Raw genomic sequence first — 20,155 nt, 5'->3', positions numbered from 1 at the left:
GAATGGCAAAGTAACTTTATAGATGCTGATGGGACTTTATTAGCATTTGCATTACAACAGTCCAAGTAGTAAAAAGAACACAAAGAGGACTTATAACAAGGACTGATTGTAATTATCACCCATTATCATCATCAGAAGCTGTGTTTATATATTTTCCTAAGTTTATTTTTTAGTTAAGATTGCTTGTATATATGTTTGTCTTCACTTACTCAGCTACCAAACACTTCACAGTCAGATCAGAGTGAATATTAAAGTGGCAGCTTATGAAACTGAATGATGTGTGATAATGTAGGTAAATGTTATAGAAACTCATTTATCACTGGAATTGGTTGGATTTTTTTTTTTTTTTTAAATAAATACGACACCTGACCACTAATGGCTGTATTCTCGTTGGCTAAGGAGGCTCTTGGGCATATCCTCCTTACTATAGCTTGTTTTCATCTGATAGACACTCATAACTTTAATGTGAAGTGGTGTTGGTGTGAAATTTGATAAGCATTAGGACGTAGGAATGGCTTCTTGGTTACTTGTCAGATTTTTCCCCTAATCAGACTACATCTGGCCATCAGCAGAACTGAGAAGAGATTATTATTCTGTGTCAGGCAAAAACAAACTGACTATGGATTTCAGTATTTCACATTTGGCTAAAGTATGATGACAGCCAATCCCATTTTATCACTTTGAGGTGTAGGGATCCAAGGCTAGGCTGTGGTAGTCCAGTAAACTTAAGAGCAGATGACCAGCCTATTATGTCTGATGGTATTACATGATCAAAGATAACCTCCAGTCACCTATAGGGGACTGAACCTGTTAAAGGCCATCATTCTGACTAGGGCATTTATGACTAGACCACAAGATGCCATATTCAGTATCAGACACATTAATGTTCTCTTGTATGATAGTTATTTAAATTATGCTAATATTAACCCCCTTCAGACCAGTGATGTATATTCATTCTTATTCTTGGTACCATCAGGCAGTTCTGTTAACTTTGGAAAAACTTTTTGACTTGAAGGGGTTGGACACAGCCACTGGTAATCCCAGTGTATGAGATATACGGTAAAGGTGAATTAGGTAAAATAAATCACAGAGAAGGAGGATGTGCAGAGCATCCTTTACAAACAAGAATACAGAACTAAACCACCTGGGGGAAATAATTTCATTGGCTTATATGTATACTGGTATGTTAACTGACGAATGCAGGAACAGGCTACCATCACAACTCAAGTGCAGAGGCTGGTGCAAATAAGAGAGTTTTTCTTCATCTAATACAGCCCATTTACTCTTATATTTATCCTGTTTCACTCCTCTACTCTGTCCTATGCCTAATTAATGTACTCTAATCAAACCTCATCATCTCAACCTAACCAGTCTCAATTTAACCCAATGCTGACCAGAATGTAACATAACCCACCATGCCCAACCCAGTCTAACTATACACTATCCAACCCTCATCCATTGTAACTAACATATCTATCACACCATAAGAAAACCAGTCTAGCATCACCCAAAGAAAAACACCCTAATTTAACTCAGTTACAACCCAAGCAACCCAACCTAACCCTTTACTAACCAAGCTAATGTAACTCAACTGCAGTCCAAGCTAACCCTATAATGTACCAACCTAACTCAGCCCAAACCTCCACTGTTCCACTTCTTCAACCAGATTCTATATTCCTTTACCTTACTCCATTCCCATGCTCTCCTCAGTGACCCCCACGGCCCACAGTTCCCCCTTCACATTATCCAGATACTCAGGGTCGGGATATCCGTGTCCGTCGTAGTTGCTCCGCATGTTGGTTTTGTGGTGGATATCGGCCCAAGTGATGACATTCTCGAGTCCTGTTGTGGCTGATGTGCCCACAGTGAAGATGAGACGTCGCTGCCATGCCTCTCGCAGCATCCTCAGGATCTGTGGTGTGGGTGGTAGATTTGGTAATCATGGTGGGCATGGTGGTTGTTGTAAGGGTGACAGGTTGGTAATTTGTGGTGGAGGTATTAGGTGCATTATTTTTGGTAAAGGGAATGGTAGTTTTGATAATTTAATTTGTTTTTTAAAGGCTTTGTACAGTACATGCTTGCATGCGTCAGACTTGTTCACCTGGTAGCATCTTTCCAAATTACAAGATCTGGCAGTATTTCTGTTCAGTTTCTTAACCCTGAGGTCATTATGTAGGGTCTCATCCAGGTCATCTTGGGTCTACCCCTTGGGATTCTACCTTACACATCCACACATCCAAACTACCTTAAACTTCCTTATGTATCATATCACCAATTCTTTCAGTTTCCAGCCAATCTTTTGGCTGCTCATTTGCAGTTCTGCCATGCATGAAAGCACTACACATCCATCTGGCCATCCTAATCTCTGTATGCTCATACCAGTGCATGTTCTACCCCTTTACTGCACAAGTTTCACAACCTTAGGGTAAAGGAAATGTTCCTCAGTGTCTGGAGAAGTAATAGTTCCCTAAGCTTCTTCCATCCACTCCTAATTTAGCAGTGTGGGTGGTAGTTTTGGTAATCATGGTGGGCATGGTGGTTGTTGCACAGAACATATCACCCAGCTAACATAATTTCACTTCATACTTGACAGACATATCTGACAAGAGTGTTTTGACATATCTAGGATAAATATATACAATATATGAGGTAGAGAGACTTACCTTTGTGCCTTTGTCACTGGCTGGTAGGAATGCAACGCGAGGGAAGGCATGGGCAGTGTATGGCTGGCCTGGGTTGGGATGTTCAGGACCCTGCACCCCACTACGAAAACTGACAAACAGCAAACATGTCATTATTTTTCTCTGTCATTATTAATCCCCTTCAGATAGACATAATAAACAAAGGAACATTGTACTTTGTCCACTTTTAGCATTTTCAGTTCCCTTTCATATTCAACAAGTGCATCAGCATTACACAACAAATAGTCTACAACATTAGTCTGAACAGTTATCTCTAGTTGCTTTATTTCCTCAGCAATTTACCCTGCTTGTTTACCCGCCCCCCAACATCACTGAAACAAAGTGTCGATACAAGTACATAAATACCACTAAAGAGGAAACTGAAGTGGAATGTGCAAAACAGACTGACAAGGAAGAGTTATTACAGAATCTCCGAAGCCACATTAAACATTACGTACACCTCACATTCACACACACCCACTAGTCATCATCGTCATGTCCTCTTTACTCATTTAATGATTGGTTGTGGTAGGGTATTTTCATTCATTCATTCATCATCCAATCCTACATTGCCTCAGGATGAGCATAGGAGCCCCGGGCTAGGCAAGTTGGTCCTGACATTTAAGATGAGAGTGACCAGCCTCACTCATCCCTGAGTGGCATTATGTGAGCAATAAACCCCAACCACCCCTTGGATATTAACCTTCAACGGCTCAGTCCGATTGGAGCACCATAATCAACCACTAAACCACCAGGTGTCAAAATCTGGTTATATGGTTACCACCCAGCGTAGTAAATGGTTCCCTGGTGTACAAGAAACGATTTGGCTTGTCACTCAGTGTAGAGTCACCCACAGGCAGAAGGAAGAGGAATAAATTAATATATATATATATATATCACTCAAGCCCCCAGAATCCTACTTTCATCTTACAAGAATAAACCTTCATATTACAGACATATACATCCATAGCTATGCACTTCACTCACCTGTACTCAATAATATAGGTGCCACAGTCAGAATGACCCGGTAGCTTATAATCTGACCTCCAGACAAACATGTCGCCAGTGGTAGGCTGGTTCCCAGTCTTAACCCCGTGGATGGTCTTGCAATAAGGGCACTGGAGGTAGTGACGGCAGTGCTTCATCAGCTGCCTCACACATGCACGATGAAAGACATGGTGGCAAAGCGTGAACTCTACTGCAATGGGCTGTTGACTGGCTGTGGATGGTTACAGTGTAATACAGTTTGGTTAGTTGGCTACGCAAGAGAGTCTGACAGTGTTAACAGTGTTAATGGTCAAAAACAAAATAACACCACAGAACTCTCCTTGGGACTGTGTACTTCACAATCCAGCCATCATGTGCATCAAGACTAATTTGAGGGTGTGGCCACTGACAAGTTGTAGTAAATAGGGCATGGCATACAATAGCATTTAGGGAGACAGCTGGCCACCACAATGCCACTAAGTCCCTGACAGTAACTGGCTGCCAAGTAGAGTACAGTACCATCACACCTCGGTATGCAATGAGGTTATGTCACGTGAAAACTTCTCAGAACAATTTATCATATACGGAGGTTGATACAAAATGGGCTCAATTGGGATATGGAGGGGGCCAAGGGCCTGTAACCCTCAGTAGCACCACACTTTCCACTAGGGGTAGCATCCTTGCCAGACATGATTTCCAAGTCACAAGTATCAGTATTTCACACACAAAAAGCCATCACTCAATATCGCACACTGAGCTATTTGTTGTGCACTTACATAGTTATTTGGCAGTAGCAAAAGTGTCTCAGTGGCCTTACATGCACAAAACAGAATGAAAGGGAGACAATCACAGCAAATGTAAACACTGGGGAGCCATCTTGGCTGAAACATCTATCTGTTGGCTTGTGTGGGAGGCACCATGTACTCATGGAATTGTCGTGTGCAGCCACCACAGCTATCACAAGTGAATTTAATTATTGTGAAACTAAATATAAATTTTAGTTCTTTGTTTTATCAATTTACTGCACACCAAACTGAAGTATACTGAGCCCTGACTTTACTAGGAACAGCACTTTTGTGTGAATTTTGTATTCCATAATGAGTAATTTTCTTATATTGGATTAATATGGTGATTTTTAAAACTGTTTCATTTTGTTTCATTTATAAATGCTCCAACATGTTCGCATGCATCAGCTTTAGTCACCTAGGCCTAATGGCGGGAGGAAAAAAAAAAAAAATGATCATATCATAGGGCAAGATGGACTTATTTATGTAGTACTCTGCATGTAAATATTCAGATCCATCAGTATACTAGCTTAAAACCTACTGGTAGGTTACTGCAGTAATTGTTAAAGTGAGTCATCTCAGTCATGGACATTCATTGCATATCCCAGTTGCTCATAAATGAACGAATAGCACTTTCATCATCCTAACCTCTTTTTGCACCCAAGGGTGTGGTGAGGTAGCATCCAGAAAGAGAGAGAGAGAGAGAGAGAGAGAGAGAGAGAGAGAGAGAGAGAGATGATGGGGGGGGGGGAATCTCCCTATAAAAGATTTTTGGGTACTGGTATGTCAAAATCTCAACAAAACCTCACCTTCTGACTCTTGCTCCTCCTCATCCTCCCAAAAATCTGTTGGCTGCCTGAGACTGCTAATACAGATGGAGCAAATTTCATCTGGTGGGGAGTGCACTGGGCAGGTGTGTGAGGCCAGCACCTGTGGGCAGTGAGCATATTTTTTTTTTTTTTTTTTGTCAGGAGTGAAATGTTCGTAAAGGTTATTCTTAAAGAGGGGGGTTAGAAACAATTGCCAAAAAATAGATAAGTAAATGAAGTGATGTATATTTTACTTTGTTTTGGCTAGCATTAGCATTCATAAATCAGCTTATATTTAAAGGGAAAGGTGCTGGAGAGGAGTGCCTTTGCCTGGTGGCACCAGTATAACAGGGCAGCCCCACTGTCCAGTACACAAGCATTCCTGGCCCTCTCCCTAACCCCCCAAAAGAGGTTGGTGGACTGCAGAAGGGCAGCTTCAGCCTGCAGTTTGCTGGGCTCACATTTAGATAAGGAGCTGGGGATAACAAATCCAATAATACAGTAGTGAAAGATGTATTAACTATAATAAGTGAAAGCGTGTTGATTGAGGTACTAACTCCTGCAAACAGCTTATTAAAGGAAAGATGAAAGAGAAAAAATCACCATACCTTGTCCTGCGTCAACATATCAGAGCCGCCACCACCATCACTGCCAATCCTGTCACTGCCCACCTCACCAAACTCCAACCTCAGCCCATCCTCCATCTCTGGGCCAATAATCCAGTATCGCACCCATTTGGCCATTCTGATCATTAGCTGCCTGTAAAAGTATTCATAAGAGATCTTAGCCAACATTGCAATTTTAGCACTGATTACTCCAGATCTCATGACATTCACATCTACCACATACGGTACCCAATTTCATAGCCGTAGGTCGCTACTGAGTTTGTAATCTTAAGGTGAATGTAGCGAAGAGTAAAGATAACGTCTTCGAGAGAAATGAAGTAATTGAATATACAGTACAGTAAGGCTGGATGATGAAATGGAAAATGTGTTTGCATTTACGTACTTGCATAGTGTGATGAGTAAGGATGAAAGTTTAGAGGGTGAAGTGCTTGAAAGGGTACAACAAGGAAGAAAGGTTGCTGGGTCTTTGGAAGCAGTGATAAGAAACTGGGAAGTGAGCATGGAAGCGAAAAAGTTACTGCATTGACAATATTGTGATACCAACTCTAACGTATGGAAGTGAAGCTTAGACTTTGTTGGAAGGACATAAGTGAAGAGTGAGAGCAGTGGAAATGAGTTATTTGAGAGGAGCATGTGGAATCACAGGGAGAGACAGACTGACAAATGAGGAAGTGAAGAAGCATTGTGGTGTGGATGTGGATGTGATAGGAAGTGTTAGGAGAAACACATTGAGGTGGTTTGGCCATGTGGAGAGGATGGAGAGCGAGAGGCTGACAAGGAGAGTGTATGTGAGTGGGATGGAGGGGGATAGAGGGAGGGGAAGGCCAAGGATGAGATGGAGGGATGGAGTGGAGAGGTATATGAGAGAGGGGGTTGTGAGCTGGGAGCAGGGCAGTGACATGGTGGGGGATGGCGACATGGAGGCGATTTGTTTGTGGCCACCCCTTACGGGACTAAGGCGTCTGGCAATAGATAGATAAACAAGCAATCATATACAAAGGGTAAAGAAAGTTTGTGAATAACTTATACCTGACTGCCCTGTTGTGTACTCCATCATAGGGACTTGTTAAACGACCACCCATTCTGTTTCTTCTACCAGTTGCCCTGTTCCTTCCTTGGCCAATTGTTCTTGTTCCTCGGCTGGGTGTTCTTGCTGCCTGGCCAGATGTTCTTGTTATTCGGCCAGATGTTCTTGCTACCCGGCTGGATGTTCTTGTTATTCGGCCAGATATTCTTTCTTCCTGGCTGGATGTTCTTGTTGTTCGGCCAGATGTTCTTGTTATTTGGCCAGATGTTCTTGCTGCCTGGCCAGATGTTCTTGTTATTTGGCCAGATGTTCTTGCTTCCTGGCCAGATGTTCTAGCTACCTGGCTGGATGTTCTTGTTATTTGGCCAGATGTTCTAGCTGCCTGGCTGGATGCTCTTGTTATTCGGCCAGAAGTTCTTGCTGCCTGGGTGGATGTACTTGTTATTTGGCCAGATGTTCTTGCTGCCTGGCTGGATGTTCTTGTTATTCGATTAGATGTTCTTGCTGCCTGGCTGGATGTTCTTGTTATTCGGCCAGATGTTCTTGCTGCCTGGCTGGATGTTCTTGTTATTCGGTTTGTTCTTGCTGCCTGGCCAGATGTTCTTGTTATTTGGCCTAATGTTCTTCCTTGGCTGGCTCTTCCTTCGACAGACTGGCTAAGTGCTACTGCCTGGTCTGCTCTTCTTGTAGTATTCTGGCCATGTGTTGTAATAGTCTGGCTAGTTGTTGACCTTGCAGTTTGACCAGTTGTTCTTCCAGTAGTCTGGCCACTTACAGTAATTTGTCTAGTTTTTCTTCTGGTAGTTTTGCCAGCTGTTCTGGTAGTCTGACCAGTTCCTCTTCTAGTAGTCTTGCTAGGTGTTGTTCTTGTAGTCTGGCCAGTTCTTGTTATTTGGGTGACTGCTCTGGTTGTGTGGCTGCGGGTTGGTAGAGTGTCAGTGGCCCCAACAGTGGGTGTAGTTGGCCCACATACCACCTGGCCACTCTCACATCCAGAGTCAGAAGTAGGCTGTATGCATGCAGCTTCTATAATAGCATCTCTCACTGCTGCACCCCGGCGAGTCACTTGATGTAGGTTTTGAGTGTCAGAGATTTTGATACTGTTCCTCACTTCTGCACCAGCCCCTCTCACTGCTGCACCCTGGCGAGTCACTCTATGCTGGTTGTGGGTGTCTAAACTGTTGTTATCATTACTTTGTGGACTGTCAGTTGCCTGGACGTTTCCTCCAACTTCTGAGGATTGCTGGGCTGTAGAGGTGCTGAAGCTGTGAAGGTCAGTGTTGTAAATATGCACTTCTGCACCAGCCTCTCTCACCACTGCTCCCCAGCGAGTCACTCTTTGAAGATTGTGACTGTCACAGTTATTGGTGCAGCTGTTCAGTTCTGCACCTGCCTCTCTGATGGCTGCTCCTCGACCAGTCACTTTACGCAGGTTGTAAGAATTTGAGTTGTTAATGCCTGTACTCGTACCGCATCTACTTCCTAGACTATCAACTGCTTGGCTGTTCTCTCTATCAACAGAGGGCTGCTGGGCTGGGGTGGTGCACAGGCTATGTGTATCTGAGTTGTTCATGTCACTACTGCCAGTAGTTCCTACATTGTGAAGTGCCTGGATGTTTTCTTCATCAGTTAAGGTCTGATGAGCTGGATGTTTGTGACTTCTCACACTGTATGGGGAACACTGTGTCTGTCAAAAACAAAAGCACATTTTAGAGCTGTTGGCCACTCACATGACTCAGCATCATAAGCTGATATAGACTAGACAGTATAGTGGTACAGTGTATAATCTTCTAACATGGCCTAACAGAATCCAACAAGTGATTTAATGAGGACAAAGTAGCCTACCTTGATAGTAGTGATCAGTGTTGGACCTGTATTCTAGAGGGAAAAGAAAGTTTCCCAGTACCTCTTCCTTGGTGATTTGATTTGCATATTATGCCTAATTCACCATGATCTTAAATGTCAGGACCAACTGTGCGGTGCGTCCCTGCGTCCAAGGCCTGGAGGGGCTGGGTTTACAATGGAAGAGTTGAGAGGTAGGATGGGACTGGAGTGTATTGGTGTTGTCATGAGGAGAGGTAGATTGAGATGGTTTGGACATGTGGAGAGGATGGGGGATGATAATTGGGTGAGGAAGGTGAGAAGTGTTAATACTGGGGGTGGGGTTATGAGGGGTAGACCGAGAAAGACATGGGACGAGGTCATTAAGTGTGACTTTAGGGTTAAGGGACTGAACAGGGAGGCTGCAATGGATCGTGCAGCGTGGAGAGCCGCCATTAGGTGACCAAGGCCGACACATGCAAGCATGTTGGAGCCTTTAAAAACGAAACGAACTTGCCTAGCCCTGGGCTCCTACGCTCCTAATGGGCCGGCATAGGATTGGATGATGGATGGATGGATTACGCCTAATATTCTTGTACCGTAGCTGTGTTATTTATATTGACTGAATGTCAGGATACTTTTCATCAGTAACATCCAATATTGAAATGTACTACAATGTACAATCATCCAACTAAAATACGACCCTCAAGAACAATTACTGAACAAAGTATTAACCAGCCTGTGACACCCTGACCTTAAGAAGGTACAGTGCCTCAATAGCTTGCATTTCATCTTCTTATACTGCCTGATGAAAAAACATATGCCAATAATAATTTCAGTTCAAGGATCCCCGCCCCCTTTTTTTCCAGACAAATACCGGTAGATAATTTATTCAATGATGGGATTAATCACACTTGCCAGAGTTCTACGATACTTGGTTCAGATTTTTGTCCTTTTTCAGCTTATCTGACACAGCTCTTTGGCAGAGTAAGATGATACTGTACTGCTGCTCTACATCCTTTACATAGTACCTCTGTGAGACTAGCATCATTTTCTATCATTAATTTACTGTATTGCTACAGCTCAGCATTCAAGATGGAGAGACGGCAATTTTTGGTCATTAGACTAAAAATGGTAGTCACCACTAGTTCTAAACTGGAGGAAAAAAAAAAAAAAAACAGCTGCTAAATATATCCCAACACAACCTAAATAATGTAGACTAATGTTGTATTTTCTGCTGTCATTTCTTTATCACACTACTGTAATGGGTTTGAAATGTTGGTGAAATGCATATTCTTAATTACTGCAGAACTTTAGTTACAAAATTAGCTACATATTATTAGTACAAAACACAGACCAAGCATAACAGAACCTAATCTAACCATGAAAGCCACACTGATCAGTCGTAACCTCAGTGCAATGGAATATTAGTTGTTTCTCCTGAATTTAATGTCATATATGAATTAAATGTACACTACAGTGAAATTTAATTCTTGTAATAAACTTTGGAACATTTGAGAATTTGATGTCTGAGATTTCCTCCATTTTTATACGGGAAAAATAAAATACTGTAGTACATGAAAGTTGCACATCTCAGTTTTACGCATTTCATTAGGGAAAAAATAAATACGTGTCAAGTGGGTTGGTGGAGGGTTAGTGCCCCTCCCTGTGAAACAAATAACTCAGAGTCAAATGGCCACCCCATACGGGATTATGGCGTCAGGCAATAGATAGATAAGGTAGATTATAATACACAAGCAGGTGCTGTCCTCAGTTTCATCCCTTTTTATAAGGGCAAATATAAAATATAGTCCCCGGTTTTAACCCCTAAACCATGGACAAAGGAAAGTCAATTTCCGCTAACCCTCATCCTTTCAATTAGATGAATATTGCATAGGGCCTACATGGTTTATTGATGCTAACATGACATTTTACCCCAGCCTAGGTACACCCTCAGTAGTGAAGGGTAAATGAAAGCAATGTCTAACCTTCATAATGCGAAAAGCCTCCCCTAAACTCCCCTTGAGTTAAGTGTGTAATGCTGTATGGTAGTGAGACTTGGGCAGTAAAGGAAGCAGATATTTGCAGGCTCAAACGTACAGAAATGACAATGATTAGGTGGATGTGCAGTGCGTCTCTGAGCGAGGCCTGGGGGGGGACTAGGTTTACGATGGAAGAGTTTAGGGGTAGGGTGGGACTGGAGTGTATTGGTGTTGTGATGAGGAGAGGTAGATTGAGATGGTTTGGGCATGTGGAGAGGATGGGGGATGATAATTGGGTGCAGAAAGTGAGAAGTGTTAATGTTAGGGGTAGGGTTGCAAGAGGTAGACCAAAAAAGACCTGGGATGAAGTCATTGAGTGTGGCCTCAGGGGTAAGGGACTGAATAGGGAAGCTGCCAGAGATAGAGTAGCATGGAGAGCCGCCATAGGTGACCAAGGCCGACACATTCAAGCATGTTGGAGCCTTTAAAAACGAATGAACAAAACTGCACAGTATCACCTGGAGGTAGCAATAATTAAATGATTGTCAGTATTGATCAAATACAGTATTACCATCATATTCAGTTACACATAGGCCTACCTTCAGTGGTCGCAAAGATGAGCACACCTTCATTTCGACTTAAGATCCTTGATTATAAAGTAATAACTCATAATCCACTATAGCTCTCTGAAAACTAAAGTCAATGGCGCAATTAAATATCCATGCAAACTTTTTTCCTAGTCTCTCGCCAGATTATCACTTGAATTATTCAGCATAAACTTCCAGCATTACGTTATTGTTTTTTCTAGTCAAGGTATAACAATCCCACCCGGCACCGGTCCTTGTCGGAGGTTAATTATCTAATCAGTAAGGCAGTGGGCAATATGTGCAGGTATATATAAGAACGATAAGGCAGCACAGGTATGAACATGTGGGTATTGCACCACCTTGTTTACATGAGTTACCCGCTGCCAGGCGCATGTTGAATGTCAGTACTATTATGTGTGTATCGCGATAACACTGGGTAAGTGGATATGTACAGTACTGTGTGTGTGTACAGTTGCTTGCAAAGCAGAAGTTCTGTTCTTCTGTCTTCTCCTTAATAGCTTAAGTAGCTTAGAACATTATATTACTTTCAGTATGTAAATATAATGGTTAACTAAATGGAATTTAACTAACCAAACAACAAATTACGTGTTGTGGTTGAAAGGGTTAATAAGAGCCACTTCCATTCCTTTCCGCCATTAACTCAGAAGTCAAGGACATGTGCCCTGGACATCGTCTCTTAACCCATCACTTTGTTGGAGTGTTCATATTTCCATATCATCCTGCCCTCCGCCATCAGGATGCCTTCCCTCATGCTCACACCACATGTACTGTACGACCTCTTTCTCCTGTTCCTCCGCGTCATCCATGGCCAACCTTAGTACCTACAGTGTAGAGAGTAGAGACTGCACTGTAGTTACCTCCTTCCCCTCCACATTATTCAGAAATAGTCTTATTCTTCATTCTTTCCACAAAAGGCATATTCTCATTATCCAGCATATTCATATCAGCATCGTAGCGCCTAAACTCGTGCTTATCAGGCAAAGCATGTACTGTATCACCCTCAACTTGTCTTCCTATAAGTAACCCTGTTATGCATGAGGCGGGAGTGTGTAAGGATCACCATTCTTAGCAGACTAAAGATTATACTACTTATTTATTTCTTATTTTGCAGGGTGATCTTTCCGTACATGTCTGGACTGAGTAACCAAACCACGGGCCCTACACTCATGATATGGTGCAAGAAAGACGTGTGTGTGTGTGTGTGTGTTTGCAGTTAATTAATATCCATTTCCTCTGTATGTTACAAATAATAATCTCTGACAAAGTGAAGAACTTGATCAGTTTTCTGGAGGCTGAGATATATATCGTTTGCTTGATAATGGCTGTCAGATCGAGCAGTTTTGGCAACTGGACGAGCCTCCGTTTCTTAAAAATATCCCCTCTGCAATTGCACAGCCCCCTTTCATTTAGACACCCCCTCTGAGCAGTTGCACTCCTTCCCTTCGAGGGCCACTCTCTCTCTCTCTCTCTCTCTCTCTCTCTCTCTCTCTCTCTCTCTCTCTCCTTGCACGTGGTATCCCCGTTCTTTAAGTAGGGTCCCGTCCCAAATTAATTGTATTTGACTTGATCGCGTATGCTGCAGTTGCAGCAGGAGGTATGTAAATGACACGAAGCCGCATAAAAGAGCATACAGAAATACCACAGGTTGAATAATTTGGAGTAATATGAGGTGACTTTAAGGTAGTTTGGTATGGAAAGAAGTCACATGTGACTAGGAGAGGCCTATAATTATCAACATTATTATCTCCAACGCATTGCGCCCTTCAGGGAACCCCCGAACCTTTCCCCGAATGGGACTGCCGTGAAAAAGACGCCTCCAGGTACAGTATAAAATGGAAGATAGATTGTTTTTAACCCTATCAGTCTGACGGCTTATGTTTCAGCGTAAACTTTCCTACTGTTTTTTTACTGCTTAGATGCTTAGGAGCGCTACTTGGAATGAATGTTGTCAAGCCTCTCCAGTGCAACTAATAAAATATACAAGGACATCTTCGGATTGAAGAGGTTAATGTTGTATTCCCAGAACATTATGCTTTTGGATTGTATGTGTGAAGACGCATTTATGTGTACTGTTTGTGCATGCAAAATGAATAATTGGTTCCAAACCTTTTGACGTGAGGCCTACGTAGTTTTTTCTTATTGCATAGTGGAACGTTGTTGAGATTCAGCTGATTATTCCACACGTAGATTAGACACGGTCAGTTTACCTATGAAAGCAAACCTGACGCGGTCACATTACTTACTGGCGTGAAGCATGGTCTGCAGTGATTATTAAATGAGGAGTGAGCAAGGTACACTGTGGTAAAACAATCTCAACGTACCTGAGGGAGGATAGGTTATAGTGCTGTGAGATGAGCAGTGACTGAGTGTATCAGTCAAGGTTTACCCGAGCTGAAACGTAAGTGGACCCGCAATCACATGTGCATGACATCAACACGCCCGTTATCAGCCCGCCACGTCCCTCGGCTGTCATGTCCTGTGAGTGATTTCGCTGGGGTGGAATTACCGAACATACATGGTCCGTATTTCGCGCTCCTCTAGAAACTGATGTGGTACGTGGTATCCTCTGTGTTTTGTGGACTGCCCAGTGGGGTAGTGTGAGCGTGGTTGTGGCAGTTGGGAGTAAAGTGAATGAATGATGCAGGGTAGATACTGATAACACTGACTTAGTCCTTCCTACAACACACGAGAAATCGGCCGGCGGAGTGAATGAGGACCGTTATATGAACCACCCTGAAAGATCATCTCCCTCGGAATATTAATTTTGATTTGCAGAAAAGTCAAGAGACGTGGAAATTCGCAGTCCCCCCTCATTATCATTCCTGGCAAAAAAAAAAAAAAAGGGGGGGGGGGAAGGAAAGGAAGAAAGATATGAAATAGTTCGTGATAATTTCTCTCACGTAAGGAAGATTTAGCTGCAGACTGGACACGACACCTGGGAAACAAGGTCTACTGAGTAGACCTTGCCGGGAAGATGCTTCACAATGTATGCACGAGGTCTAAAGTACACGTATGTATATCCTCGTGGCACAGTTTACTTGCCGCAGGCATTTCAGGTGACGGAAAATAATGCGGTGAATAAATGGTGCAATGCTTGGAAGACGTGTAGTATCAGTGACGTGTAAAGTGTGCTAGAGACCCCTCCAACGTGTGCAAGAGGCTTGAGATAAGGTGGGTAGGTAATGAGGGACGGTGACTTGTATTTTGTCACCATGGTTGAGTGAATTGTACACCGTATTAAAAAAAGATCGCATTCTTTAAAGTAGCAAGCATTTTAAAACTTATGTGAACGTTGTGATACATGTGTCACCCTGTGATGGTAGTGCATATTTCTTTAACTACTTAAAAAAAAAATGAAACTGCATAATAAAGGATGTTATATATTCTGAAGTACCAGCGTTGATAGATCTACGAGCGTTTAAGGAATATACTAATTTCCCAACCATCGCCCTTTTTTTTGGGGGGGGGGGGGGGTGGCTATATCGTGTTAAGTGGTCGATAGGAAATGTGCAAGGGATTCCAAGAGGGACAGTTTTTGAAGGATATGTGACGAGTTTAATCGTAGGATGATATTTTCGAGTGACGACATAATTTCTGTGTTGCTTATCTACAAAAATAATAGCTTCACGCCCCTCCTGTTTTCCACCTTACAGACATGGACATGCCCCCCAGTATGAGAACCTCAGATGTAGAGTTCAGTTTGTGTGTGTGTGTGTGTGTGGTTAATATCGGTAATGCTGGTACTGGAAGAATGTTACATCTCACTGCTAATCATGGCTTCCATTAGACCTTCCACCTGCTCTTGTATGGCTGTCACTTCATGGCTATGGTAAGTGAATGTGAGGGACTCGTATATTAATGGGGGAGCATTGAATGGTTTGACAGAGAGAAATGCTCATGAAAATCTCTCTCTCTCTCTCTCTCTCTCTCTCTCTCTCTCTCTCTCTCTCTCTCAAACTGGGGGAGCATTGATTTGTTTGACAGAAATGCACCAGAAAATTTCTCTCTCTCTCTCTCTCTCTCTCTCTCTCTCTCTCTCTCTCTCTCTCTCTCATTAATTTCTTCAGCTTGAGGACGTCATTTGTATATACAGGTATATCATTTTTGCCATCTGATGATTTTGTGGAGCTTACCGAAGGGCTCTTGTAGGGAAGGGGTTACTGAAGGGCGCATCTTACCCCTATTCCTCTAAATGTCTCCAATAGCTGAATTAAATTTTCTCTATATACCAAGAACAATTGTTAAAAAATTGAATTAATGGTGTGACAGGCGCTGCCAGCTGTTGCAACTCGCTCCCCTCCTCCCCTCTTCCCCCCCCCCTTTTTTTTTTTTAATGATCTTCACAGGCTCTATGAGGCGCTTTTATAAACATTTGCCTTTGGGAAATGGATATGGTTAGGCATTGTTATAGTCATATTTCAGGGATATCATGGGGATTTGCCGCCCCAGTTTCGTCATTCTGAGAAAACCACACCAAACTCCCCTGATCCTGTTTGTTGTTGTCGTTGTACCCCGCCCCGGTGGCTGCCGGGGTGGGAGGGGTGGCGCTCTCCCGTCACCCTAGCGGGGCTCAGTCCAGTAAGGTCTAGTTCGGGGGATTATTCCTTCCTTCTCCTGATCCTGTTATTTGGCTCAGAAGTTGATCATTTAATGTAATGATATGATGGTTTATCATGAAACGTTGTGATACCAGCATTTTCTGTAATGATTCATTTTCTATCATTGTTCAAGTGTTCCTGAAGTATTTGTAAGGGAAATGTTGGGTAAAAAAAAATTTACCCTGAGTATTCAAGTTAGGTTGTAAAGTTTCTTCGTCTGACCCGTCACTAATAGCCCCATAGATAAACTTGTAAAAAAAAAAAAATCAGTAGCCAGAATATTCAAATTTTTGTGAAAAGTTGTAGTAGCCATGAAAAGAGGTGCCAAATGACAAAATATGGCAAAGAAATTAACCATTAAAAATTGTTATTTTTTGTTTACAGATAACTTCATGTAATAATGTTGATACCATAGAAGTCAAATTTTTAATGGAACTTGTACATACCTACGAGTTTCAAACAAATATATTCCATATTATTTTACGTGTGGCACCTTCGTTCGGCCTATAGACAACAACATCAAAGCTCATGTGGTTGAATTTCCCGAGTGTCCAAGAATACGGTAAATTAATCAGTTAACGGATACCACAGCGGTTCTACACGCGGCTGAAGGGAACAGAAATCTTTGGTAATATATAGTTTATGTGCTACCAGACTCGTCAGGAATGTTGAAGGTGGATTTTTAAATGGATAGTGAGAGTTCCAGATCCACTCCTCTTGTATTGCATTAGGTTATGTTCATGTAGTCTTGTGTTTTAAAAATAGAATTGAAAAGTTGACCCAGTATTTGTAATATGACCATTTTAACTAGTGGTGGTGGCATGTGAAGATTACTACATTCATACTTCCAGTGTGCAGCATTGCTATACAGTACTGTATTTTCTGTGAAGTGATCATGCATAGGATTTAAATAATTTCATTTCACTTTCTATTGGCTACAGACTGTGTATTCTGACATGAGAGCTTTGCAGTTTTGAACAGTTAAGGTTTGCTGATGATTTTTTCAAGCTAACTGAACCTACCCCAATGCAGTATTTAAACTTAACATGCCCCAACTAACCTAATGAACCTGAGGTGTGTGACCAGGTTATGTTAAGTAGATATAGATTTTGCACTTAAAACAATCTGTACCTTATGCAAAATGGTTTCATCAGGTCTTCATGCATTTTCCAATGGCAGTTTATATTTTTGGTTTGCATTATGAGTTTTCATCCTGCCATTGGGTGACCAAGGCCAACACCGGCAAGAATATTGGAGTGTTTATAAATGATACAATACAAACTTGACACCAGACATAGATGTAGAAGATTTTAAAGAAAGAGGAAAATGGTGGAGTTTGAATATTCTGAATTCATAAGTGTTTGCTTTATTTCCTCTGTCTCTGGCCCCATCCTTTTTCATTCCTTTTCCTTTTGTTATCAGAGATTGCCTTCTTATGTTCAGTGTACTGTAATATACTGGAACGAGGTTTGAAGTTAGGTTAGGTAAGGTTAGGTTGTTTTTATTTTTAAAATATCAGTACAGTACTGCCCTTTCATATCTTCATGAATTTAGTCATACAGTATTTTCCTTCATTTTCATTGTGCTTTTTATCCCTTGGTTTCCTTTGATTGATGAGAGAAGGAGGGGTTATTATAAAGAACCCAGATTAGGTAGGATAGGTTGGGGTTACGCTTCTTGAGTCGTTCTCGGTTAGTTTAGTTTTTTCGTAAAGTTGATACTCATATTTCTGTATAGTTTTGGCTGATAGTGGTCTCAATTTGTATATTTTTGAGGTTTCTAGGTGGATTAGTTTTTCCCCAACAGTAATAACACAGGAAGGAAGTACAAAGGAATTAAAAATAAGTAGGCTACAGTAAATACACCAGATTATAGGTGTCCTCCATTCATCAAAATTCTGTAACATTTGGGCTTAACAGCCATAGGTTGAAGTTTGGGGGAAAACCACCCTGGGGAAGCGAGTTCCAAAGGGATGCAGTTCGAGGAATAAAAGAATTCTGATGGGCATAAGCTCTGCAATATGGCTGTGTGACTGTTCAGTCATGAGCACTACCAAATGGCTGTGTTGCATGGGGGAAGGTGTGGAGAGGTGGCACAGTGGATGCAACTTCGTTTAAGCATTTGCTATAAAAGTATCTGTAAAATAATGCAGTTACGGAGGCAACATTCCTTCTTATCCGTAGGGGAGGTAGTTCATTTGTAATAGTAGGGTTATTAATACCGGTAATTCTAAATTGCTTTATTGTGAATTATGTACAGTTGTTTTAGTGCAAACTCTCCACATCCATTCCACACGGGTGAGCATTATGCCAGCTGACAGCGTGCATGATATATGAATTACATGTAACTGCTCATTGGTAAAAAAATAAATACTGTAAATAAATAAATGCAGGGGCACTTACTCCACAAGTATCTGTTATGCATAAAAAGCACCATAAGTCCTAGAATTAACCAGTTTCATTTTGAAAAAGAGTGGTAGTTATCTTCTTCCTAATTACCTTACCAGAAGAGTGTTTGTGAGAGAGTGAGAGAAGTACAGTACACCATATGGTTAATGTCACAGTCACCCTCTCTTGGGAGGTTCCTTGGAGGGAGCATGCTGTCAAGAGCTGATGGTGATGTAAATCAACAAGTAGTGGAAACTGTGTATTTTAAGAGTATACAGTACCTTCAGCTTATTTGTGGCCATGTTTCAGGTTAGGTTGGTGCCATGTTCAACCCCAGCACGTTTGGCACCGGCAGCTCCGGTTTTGGGGGTTTTGGCCTGCCCACCTCCACCCCGGCATCTGCCAATCCTATGAAAGACTTTGAGGTATGAATTATGTATCTGCCTATTTATATCCATTTCTCCTTCTCAGTCTGCCTATCTGTATGTGTACAGTATATGATGTATAGTACATGTAGACAGTACAGTATACATGTACCATATTCTTTATCTTGACCATACATCTTTCTGTCTGGCTGTATGTACTTCAATTATCTCATTGTCTATATTCCTCTTTGTGTATATTTCTCTGTATAATTTTTCTGTCCATCCACGTATCTTTTTATCTACCTATGACTTTATGCTTGTATATACTGGCATATGTTTGGGAAGAGGTTGTATGTAAATCATTCTTTTGCATGAATACCATTACTTTGCATTAATTTTTCACTTAATGCTCATAAAGTTGAAAGTATATTCTGTAACAGTGACAAAGCCAGAATTTTAAATCAGTAAAATACAGGCACAGTATGTAGTAACTGTAGACAGATTTGTTAGTGGTGGTGAGGAATGCAGTGGTGGCACCAGTATAACTGAATGGATCTGTTGCCTGGTTATACAAGTCTCCCTCAACTTCCCATTCCCCAAAAGGATGATGATTGACTGCAGGCAAATGACAGGTTCAGCTTGCAGTCCACTGGGTTCATGTTCAGATGACCCTGGGGCCACAATAAAAATCTTATTGTTTGTGTTTTCAGGTGGTGAACCCCCCAGATGATTCAGTGCAGTGTATGGCCTTCTCCCCGCCGTCCATCCCACAGGACTTTCTTGTAGCTGGCAGCTGGGATAACAATGTAATTAATTACCTGTACCATGCTATTAGATCTCACTTAAGTTGTTTCTTTTTAAGTTGCTGATCAATTAACTGCTTTTCCCTGGTTAAAATTGCCTGTGATTCATTATAAAGTTGATTTAAAGCCAGAAATTAATCACAAACCATAGGTTTGTCTCATTTGATATAGCATTTTCCCTCAACTGCCATGTGTTTTCTTTCTTGGTACTTAAAATAAGAGAAAATAAATCGTGTTGGCATACTGAGGTTGACAGTTGTACTTCTGGTGTTTTATATGGAGTGGGAGCTAAACAAAGTGCCAAAACTAGCTGATTACTTTCCAACAGTTGCTGGAAGCTGTTGGGAAAAAAAGAAATCTCAGATGAATAATACAGTAGCTATATTTATTTATTTATTTATTTTTTGCTTATTTTTTAATGGTAGTATATTGTAATAACATAGTATTAGGACCCCAACACCTGGTGTTATGTGAACTGGATAAAACAATTAGCCCCTTGTTTATATACTGATGATGTTACATTGCATATGATACTGATAATATTGGTTATACTGATGTTGATGATGTAGTAAAAGTCCTCTCATTCGGCATCTGATCTTATGGTATTTCCGGTCTTTCGGTGATTTTAAAAAATACATGTAGTCCCATTACGAAAGTTCTTTGCTCGGCTGGCACA

The 20,155-nt window shown here is 41.6% G+C and overlaps 2 protein-coding genes across 3 annotated transcripts in view; one reads left to right on the top strand and one right to left on the bottom strand.

Annotated features, from left to right (window-relative positions):
* The window catches only part of Rae1 (ribonucleic acid export 1), a 33,471-nt gene that overhangs the window by 6,082 nt on the left and 7,234 nt on the right, over nt 1-20,155 (top strand). The window contains exons 1-3 of one of the 2 annotated variants that reach the window (XM_080285563.1): nt 16,443-16,552; nt 18,621-18,736; nt 19,387-19,482. In XM_080285563.1, coding sequence (XP_080141689.1) covers nt 18,635-18,736; nt 19,387-19,482 — 198 coding nt within the window. In that variant the 5' untranslated portion in view covers nt 16,443-16,552; nt 18,621-18,634. Of the gene's footprint in view, nt 1-16,442; nt 16,553-18,620; nt 18,737-19,386; nt 19,483-20,155 lie in introns of those variants that run through there. The other variant, XM_080285564.1, reaches the window with a different exon arrangement.
* Nucleotides 356-11,592, bottom strand: LOC145416626 (uncharacterized). The gene is made up of 7 exons (XM_080285559.1): nt 11,318-11,592; nt 6,918-8,602; nt 5,871-6,021; nt 5,263-5,383; nt 3,669-3,900; nt 2,664-2,772; nt 356-1,912 (listed from the first exon to the last, which is right to left on the bottom strand). Exons 1-7 carry the CDS (start codon nt 11,348-11,350, stop codon nt 1,685-1,687), a joined length of 2,559 nt encoding a protein of 852 aa, XP_080141685.1. The 5' UTR covers nt 11,351-11,592; the 3' UTR covers nt 356-1,684.

Source organism: Coenobita brevimanus, chromosome 107, assembly GCF_032717465.1.
Source record: "Coenobita brevimanus isolate Jiangsu-jjx chromosome 107, ASM3271746v2, whole genome shotgun sequence".
NCBI lineage: Eukaryota > Metazoa > Arthropoda > Malacostraca > Decapoda > Coenobitidae > Coenobita > Coenobita brevimanus.
The sequence above is the reverse complement of the archived record's forward strand: the minus strand, read 5'-3'. Positions and strand labels throughout refer to the sequence as shown.